The 9,070-nt window shown below is 55.8% G+C and overlaps 1 protein-coding gene across 1 annotated transcript; it reads right to left on the bottom strand.

Moving 5' to 3' along the window:
• Positions 1-1,984: 1,984 nt before the first annotated feature.
• On the bottom strand, positions 1,985-3,184 carry LDBPK_292510 (hypothetical protein, conserved; the record flags this gene model as incomplete). The annotated part of the gene is made up of 1 exon (XM_003862621.1): positions 1,985-3,184. One exon carries the CDS (start codon positions 3,182-3,184, stop codon positions 1,985-1,987), a length of 1,200 nt encoding a protein of 399 aa, XP_003862669.1.
• Between the last annotated feature and the right edge of the window lie 5,886 nt (positions 3,185-9,070).

Here is a 9,070-nt window from a genome sequence, read left to right as displayed (position 1 = left end):
CCGTCATCCCAGCACCGCCCCTACGCAAAACTCTACTCGCCCCCCCCCCCTCGCATCGCAGGTCGCCTCACAGCAGCTACCCTTGTGCTGGTCGCCACCCAGTGCATCTCCTCGCGGTCCCGCACTCCGGCGCCCCACACCAGTGGGGCAGTGCGAGGCCCGGGGGTGGGATACGTACGAATCGCGCTGACACTTCGCCCATCACATGGATGGCACCAGCGCATTCGCCGTCGCTGGCCTCTCCAGCGCAACAATGTCCACAGCCTGACCGCCGGCATCCGTAGCGGCAAACCACTCTGGCCTCCCCCTCACGTCGTAGGCACTTGGCCCTGTCACCACCAGAGGTGGCTCGGCATTGGTAGGGGATAGGGAGAGGCTGCTTGGCTTCCCCAAGCAGAGTGGGGGGAGGGGGTGTACTGGCCCCTGCGGTACCGCGCACAGAGGGGTGTGTCCCCCCCCCTGTCATCCAGGCGTCAAAGCGCCCTCGAAAAGGAGGGAGAAGAGATCAGCCGGGACGGAATAAAAAAAAAAAGATGGAAAAGCAAGCGAAACCAGAGAGATAAGAAAGAGAAGAATCAATAACGCTTTTGGGTGAATTCCTTTTTTCCTCCGCATGTCTGTGGGTGCTGTGTGTGCTGTGCGACGGAGAAGGCGCATGCACACCAAGGATTACACTCAGCACCTCAGCCTCCTCCTTCAGGCGCGATTCCTCAACGCAGAAACAAAAACGCCAGAGGGATCGGAGACGCCGCGTGAGTGGTGTGGAGGTTGTGGAGAAGGCGGAAGAACAGATGAGGCACGGCTGGAGCGCAAAGACGAAGAGGAAGAAGCAAAGAGAAGACGGTCTCGTAGTTTACGTTTGTGTCTGTGTGTGTCGGTCATGTTTTTGTTCTACAAGAGAGTGAAAGCCCACACACGCACATATGCGTTGTTCCCCCTCTTCTCCGTTTGCGTCATCCGCGGATCTCCCTCTTTATCGTTCGCTTTCTCTGTAGCGCCCAACAGACAGAAACGCACGCACATCAAGGAGCTTTAGGCAACGGTGAAAGCCACAAAACTAGCAAGAGAACGAAGAGAGGGGGGAAAGGAAAAGGAGATGGGCATCAGTTGTGCTCTCGGTGCGGTACACCCATCCAAGCACGAGGAATCGAAGGGACAAGAAAAAAGGCAAAGCTTATGGGGGGCTGTAAAGGGAGAAGGAAGAGACAGGAAGGAAAGAACGCAAAAAGAAAAAACACGAGCGGCACCACGTGAGGACATCGTAAGTGAAGCAAAGTCACGAGAAAAAAAAAACTCTTCGGGCAAGTAAGGGGGTGGGGGAGGGGCGCAGAGGTGCCGGATAGTTTTGGCGTTGTTTTGGTTTTTTTTTGTGTAGCGACAAGAGCCATCGCACCCAGCCCCAGCAGAGATCGGAGGTAGTAAAAGGAGACGAGCCAAGGGAGAGAGCAGTGTTGTCGGTGAGGGCGTCGAGAAGTGGGGAGGGGGCGATGGCGGAAACACAAACAGCAAACAAACACAATAGAAGAAAAAGATCGAATCGGAAGTAGTAGCAGTAGTACAAGGAACATGAAAAAAAAAGAACACGCACACGCTCAAAAGTGAAAGAGAGAGCGCGCACAGGTGAGCCCCCAAAACCCCTCCACTGGAAAGGGAATGCATACGAGAAATGTACAGTCGGCGCTGAAGGCGGGAAGACACTACAGTGAACGAGGGTTCAAGGAGAATTGGACCTCACATCACGAAGCAATACAACAACCTCCCGGCAGGCAGTCGAGCTCTCGCACACAGCCGTGCACATACACGCACGCCGTGATACGGAGAGAAAGGAGAAGGAGCGGAGGACGCAAGCGAAACATCACAAAACGGTACACAACCCAGGAGGAGGGCCCGGCACAGAGGATAGCACAGTTGTACCCTCTCCCGGTGAAGCTGTGAGCGGCAAGCATGGCGGTCACACGGCAATGGATTAAGTCACATCCATGCTTCAAAAGGGGGTGAGGACGTTGAGATCCACAAATCCGCCCCGCTCCAGTCGGATGGCTTGCCGGCTGATGCGCTTGCTCGCCAGCACGTCGGCGATGCATGGGGAGGTGAAACGGCGGAACACATGCTCGAAGATGTCAGCCAACACCGACAGCGTCTTCTCCTGTGCGTTGTACGCTCTCGGGTGTGGCACAATGAAGTCCTCGACGAGAAGAGAGTTGCGCGGGTTTGCACGGAACACGCTGGGGGTGTTGTCTACGAGGAGTACCCGATCCATGGGGCGGCCTAGCAGACGAAGGTCCTTTGTGCAACCTATGTCGCCCGTCCACCACGTGGGGTGGCGGTAGATGCAGTACTGTACGGCGCCAACCGAGTCGATGGTGCGAATCACATCCAGCGCGTACTCTCGCGTTCCGGCCGTCCACACAATAACCTCGCACTTGCCCTTCAGCGTCCTCAGCAGCTGAATCACACCAGGACGCTTGTAGACGATGATGTCGCGGCTATACACAAGAGTCTCGTCGAGATCTAGCACAACAACGAGCTTGCCGACATCCTGCGGCCGGGGCGGTGGGATCAAGGTAAGCGAGAACGTCAGTGGCACGGAAGGAAGCGTGGTTGCGGCGTCGGTACTATCCGCGCGCTTTGACTTGAGCGATTCACTAGGTACAGTAACCGTGTCGAGACGCGTTGTTGAGGGGAAGGCCGCGTCTTGCGCTGCATCTGTCCATGTAGCGGACGTGGGGGTTGACGCTACAGTTGTCGGGAAAAGAGGGCTGGAGATGACGTTCGCTTTTCGGCCGCTCCTGGTCGAGTGTTGGTGCCTGCCCGCATGAGAACCGATCTCCAGGAAGTTGCTGAGCGCCTCGTGCGCGAGCGTGGTGCGCTGGCCAAACGGTGTGGATGGAATCGGAGCCTTGGAACCAACGGCGTGTGGCACGGTGTGAGTCCCATCGGCCGCTGCAGTCGTGGGGAATCGGGAGGGGGGAGCGTTCCCTACCGCTAAGCAAGCCGAGTCCTCCAAATATGAGAAGGGAGTCTCAAAGGCCGTTAAAAGTCGGCCACACGGTTGATTGTAGCTGGGGCTAAGCAGCGGCGGGGTTGTTTGTCGATTCCAGCGCCCTCCAGGGTCGCAGTGAGTCTTATTTGCGTTTCGCTCCTTGTCACGCCTGTGACGATGCGACGAGGTAGAAAGACGCATCTCGGGAGAAGAGGCCGACTCTACGGCGACGTGGTCGGCAATGCTGAAATGACCGAAAAGAAGCTGCCGCCTACTGCGTTGCGAGGGCTTCTACTGACGGACCGGTGATTCTGAGCTGAACGAGGAGAGCAGGAAGGAAGAAACGCCACGAAGCAAGGAGAACGGAGAAGTCCCTTCTGATTTGCCCTCGATAGATTCTTTTCCCTTTGCTATGGCAGCAGGCGAAAGTACTTTGGATTGGACGTGTGGGTGCAGAGATGAAGGTGATGACCGTAGACCCGAGGGTAGGGGACAGAAAGCGAACGAGAACGACGACACAACGTACAAGAAAGATATAGAGAGAGCTAAAGGAAACAAAAGGAAGCGGGAAAGTTGCCTGTGATTGCCAACATCCAGCGACGGATGCCGACTTTGCGTTTTCTGTTTTGGTCCGAGTGTCGCGCAATTAGTGAGACGTTTGTGTTTCCTCCTTGTGGCTTGTACGGAGTGGAGAGGGGGTGAAGCAGACAGAAGTGGAAAAAGAGACGACACGCACACGCGGGAGAGAGAAGAGAGAGGAAAGAGAAGGTGGAAGCACAGGAAAAGCAACGGAAACTAGAAGGGGTATTCAGCTCCTCAACGTGTAGACCATTTCTGCCATAGAAAGTGAGTTCGCTCTAACAGACTACCTCAGGCCCCATCCGCGTGGTGCGAGGCAGCGCTAGACACACGTGTTACAGCAATGCGCCGACTCAGTCATCCCAGCACCGCCCCTACGCAAAAACTCTACTCGCCCCCCCCCCTCGCATCGCCGGTCGCCTCACAGCAGCTACCCTTGTGCTGGTCGCCACCCAGTGCATCTCCTCGCGGTCCCGCACTCCGGCGCCCCACACCAGTGGGGCAGTGCGAGGCCCGGGGGTGGGATACGTACGAGTCGCGCTGACACTTCGCCCATCACATGGATGGCAGAAGCGTGCGCACCGTCGCTGGCCTCTCCAGCGCAACAATTTCCACAGCCTGACCGCCGGCATCCGTAGCGGCAAACCACTCTGGCCTCCCCCTCACGTCGTAGGCACTTGGCCCTGTCACCACCAGAGGTGGCTCGGCATTGGCAGGGGATAGGGAGAGGCTGCTTGGCTTCCCCACGCAGAGTGGGGGGAGGGGGTGTACTGGACCCAAAGATACCAAGCACTGAGATATCCTCCTGTCAGCAGGGGAAAGGGCAGATTTCCGTACGTGCATATATACATTGATATGAATCTGTGCACCGCCCTCACAAAGGCGCGGAGACGTAACGAAACATGCGCAGGGAGACGAACAAAAAGGGGGGAAAGGGGGGTTACAGCGACACCCGAGGGAAAGCGGGCGAAAGAGATCCAACGTCAGAAGACGCAGCAGAGGCAAACACGGGCACAACAACGGCGTCCATAATGCCATCAAACAGTCGAAACAGCAGCGGAACTGGTCACCCGCCGGAAAAATGGCAGAAAGAAAGGGAGAAGGAAGAACAGCAACAGCAGGAAAACCCAGAGATAAGAGGAGACAGAGGGAAAGGGGAAGTGTACGGCGGGGTGAAAACCAAAGGAATGACGGAGAAAAGGAAACGATGTAACCCAGGACGTAGCGTGGAAAAGCTGCAAGAGAGAGAACGAGAGAGCGCACAAATGCACACGTGGCAGAGAGAGGAGCAAATAAGAGGAGAAAAGACGAGAAACTAGACGGGCATCGTAGTAACAATACGAGGAAACAACGCGCTAGAAAAAAACGTAGAAGGAAGGCAAGGAAGGAGCAGCTCAGTTGAGCTGCACTGCATACGCCACCCAAGAGAGATCCTTTGAGAAAAAGACGCTAATGACCTGTTCAAAGAGAGACTTTTCGACATCGGCGAAGCAGTGAATATCTTTGTAGGTGAATCGGTGCGGCAAGTCTGTGCCAGCTAGTGCGCGTGTGAAAAGGAGCCTTCCTCCTCCTTTTCTCTCTTCCTCACTGATGCCCTGGCAGTGATGTAGCCAGCGGGCAGTGAAGGCACCAGAGAAACAAAGATGCGCAGAGATGGCGAGGCGCTGAAGAAGGCGGAGGCGCCGCAAAAAAAAAAAGCTTGTTTCCTCCTTGCCCCTTTGCTACCTCTAGCAGCCTTGAAGGAGTCACAGCGCAAACCGTTTAGGCATCTGCTGTCGCGTCTACCGGTGAGCTCCAAGGGAGAACAGAATAGAAGGAAACCAAACGTCAGCGGTGTCCCTCATGTGAGAAGCGCGGCTTGCGAGGAAGAACAGAGAGCCGTGCACAAGTCCAAATAAAAAGGGCCAGGGAAGGGGCAACAGTGGTAGGGTCCGGCGTGTGGATCGGGCGTGTCTGAGTGAGTACGCGCACCTGCAGCGAATGATCTAGTATATATATATATATACATGTTCTTCAATGTGCCATTCTCTCATGAACGCGTCAGCAAGCGTACGAGAAAAAGGTTCAGTAAGCAAGAAAAAAAAAACATGCACAAGACAGACAAAGGGAGAAAGAGTCTAAGAAGCAACCGAGAGGCCGGAGGGAGAGAGGTAAAGGAGCACAAGCCGCCGAGCAAAGAGGGGAGAGCCAGATGAGAGGACAGGAAAACGGAAAAGGAAAGATCACAATAACGATAGGGCGAAAGGCATCCACAAGTCCACACGAACACACACGCGCAGACAGACACACAGCCGAGTGAGACAAAGAAGAACCCAAAAAGTAGACGCCGAGAGAGGGAATGAAAAGAGGTGGTGAGCAGTGTTCTTCCTCTGTGCCGTCGTCCTTCCCTTTCCGGCGCAGTGTGTTTTCGTACCGTGTTTTTCTTCGTTTTGCTAACGTGCGCACGATATTTCTCGGGGAAGAGAGACTCCTCTCTCCCTGTTTTCTTTTTCAGTGCGCTGAAGCAAATGCAGGGTCCTGTCCACTGCGCAACGTGTTACAGAGAGAGAGTGGGGAGGAGACACCGAGAATGAGAGCGGCACACAAAACGGAAGTCCTGTACGCGTGTGTATGGGAGGGGGCAGGGAGGGAGGGAGGAAGGCAAGTGCCGGTGTGTAGACCTATTCCCGGTTCGAGTGCATTCATGGCATGACAGATCGTACGAAACAAGGCCAAAAGGTGGAGAGCGAAACGCCAAACGAGCAGCCACTCACACCGTCTAAGACTCGAAGCACACCTTAATGTCTACACGCGCGGGCTGTGTGCTCACTCACTACCACATTGATGACGGTGGAATACTTTCCGCAATCTCTTCTGTTTCTTTTCTTTCCTTTGAGATCTGGGGAATGAAAGCATAAAGTCCGCACTGAAAGAAGGTGTCGCTCTTAGGCGACGCGCTCGGAAGAGAGCTCCGATACGCTCTCGCTGATGCTGGTATGTATTCCCCTTTTCTGTGATTTGCGCTCTGTTCTACAATGGGCGTCTCAATCACTCATTCGCACGGCATAGTGTTGTTCGTATACAAAAGAACACGAACGACGAAGGGGCACACCTCCGTGAGCGGTACCGCAGGGGCCAGTACACCCCCTCCCCCCACTCTGCGTGGGGAAGCCAAGCAGCCTCTCCCTATCCCCTGCCAATGCCGAGCCACCTCTGGTGGTGACAGGGCCAAGTGCCTACGACGTGAGGGGGAGGCCAGAGTGGTTTGCCGCTACGGATGCCGGCGGTCAGGCTGTGGACATTGTTGCGCTGGAGAGGCCAGCGACGGTGCGCACGCTTCTGCCATCCATGTGATGGGCGAAGTGTCAGCGCGACTCGTACGTATCCCACCCCCGGGCCTCGCACTGCCCCACTGGTGTGGGGCGCCGGAGTGCGGGACCGCGAGGAGATGCACTGGGTGGCGACCAGCACAAGGGTAGCTGCTGTGAGGCGACCTGCGATGCGAGGGGGGGGCGAGTAGAGTTTTGCGTAGGGGCGGTGCTGGGATGACGGAGTCGGCGCATTGCTGTAACACGTGTGTCTAGCGCTGCCTCGCCCCACGCGGATGGGGTTCGCGGCAGGCCCGGTGGGTAGAGCGGAGTTTGGATTCATGTTCTATGGCAAACGCAAACATCTTGGAAAAAAAAATAGGAGAACTGAATGAGCAACGGCGGCAAAGCAACAAGACAAAGGAGGCAGGCGACCATGAGGCATGGAAGAGGGAGAAGTAAAAGAGATGGTCGTAACTCTCACAAGGCTCAAGACAACAACCACACACACACACACCAAACAAAAGAAGAGGAGGCGCGCACGGCTTCCATGAATCGTTTTTGTTTGTTTGATACCACCCTGGCGTGCGGTAAGCGGCACTCGCGTGAAAAGGGGGGAGAGAGGGCGGTCGAGCGAGACGAAAGTGAGAAAACGCGTGTGGAGCGATGATGAAACACAATAGGAGGAAGAAAGGGAGACAGAAAGAGACAGACATGGAGCAAGTGTACCCTTCGAGGGGAGAGGGGGAAGAGACGAGCGCAAAGGAGGCGGTGAAAGAAAAGCGAGCAAATGCTATCTCATGCAAACGGAGGCGAGAGAGGGAGACGAGCAGCATATGCAACACAACACCACAAAGCGGCACGCCGGCCCATAAATGGCCACAACAAACACACGGCGAAAAGAAAACGACCGCCAAGTACAGGAAAAGGCGAAACAAAACAAATGTGTAAAATGCCGAAAAAAGAGCGGAGCCAGCTATGAGCGGAGGAGAAGGAAGAAAACGCAGCACAGAGGCCGTGATGCACACACAACACACTCAACCACAGAAAGGGCGCGCACAGTGAAGCAAGAGTGTCTCATCGTATCATCGTATTATGCCAACGGGGTAAGAAGGTGAGGTCTGGCGCGGGGTACATGTGTGGGCCAAAACCTCTGCTGTCTCCCTAACAACATTTTCTCCACTACGTACTAAACCCAAACACCTCGAACGTAAACAGATGATGAGTGTTAAAGTGCGCAATCACCTCCGGTGTCAAATGCGGCAGCTCAAACCGCTTTACGAGATCCCAGCGCGGATTTGTAGTGTCCTCCGCAGTGCTCGTGGTGAAGTAGCGGTTATCCTGATCGAATAGCAGCGAGAGCTTGCAAAACGAGTGTCGGCAGAACTGCGGCGGGAGGCCCTCAGCACCGACTATCCGCAGGCAGAACTTAATACTCCGCCCCACCATCTCCATTGGATCCTCGAGCACTGTAAGGTCTTTGTTCAGGGAGAATACTTGCACATGCAAGGTGGAAGATGTCGCCTGACCGTTTTCGGCTAGTAGTGCGAGGCGGTACGCCCGCTTCTCACCACGCAGCACGCCCCGCAGTGAAATGGCGCAACGGCCTTTGTAAAAGAGAAATGAGGCTTCGTTGTCTAGAGACCAAATCATACGCTTCTCGGCGGCCTCGACTCGACGTCGAAGGGCAATGTTGCCGAGCTGTATATGCTGCACTGTACTTTGCAGCCGCTGCGCGGCGGTGTCTTGCGAGCGGGCGGTATGAACAGCAAGACGAAGCGCCTCCCGCTCCTCCTGCAGTATCGCCACATCCACCTCCTTTGCATCCCGCGCCGCCGCTAGACTCTCCAGCTGCTTCTCTAAGCTTGACACAACCGCCTTCAGCTCCTTCAGCTCCAGGCTCTTGAAGACACTGTTCACCTTCGCCTTGTTTGTGATGGCCATCGCGTTGGTGGCGTAGTCCAGCGTGGAGATGGACTCCGTCAGATTGAACGCGGTGGGTGACACTGTCGCCAGCATCCACGTCTTGCTGTTCCCGCCAAAGCTCTCCGACAGCAGCCGCGTCAGCTTCGACTCGCGCAGCGAGATGAAGGCGTCGCTGCCCTTGCGATCGCTGAAGGAGTTCAGCGCGCGCCCGAGCATCAGCAGTGAGTGGTTGATCTTCTTTGCCTCCTCAAACTGCTGCCCGCTCGACTCTGTCTTCGTCTGCCGCTCGCTCCCC

This window comes from Leishmania donovani, chromosome 29, assembly GCF_000227135.1.
Source record: "Leishmania donovani BPK282A1 complete genome, chromosome 29".
Taxonomy (NCBI): domain Eukaryota; phylum Euglenozoa; class Kinetoplastea; order Trypanosomatida; family Trypanosomatidae; genus Leishmania; species Leishmania donovani.
Note: the sequence above shows the minus strand (reverse complement) of the source record. Positions and strands in the feature narration are given on the sequence as shown.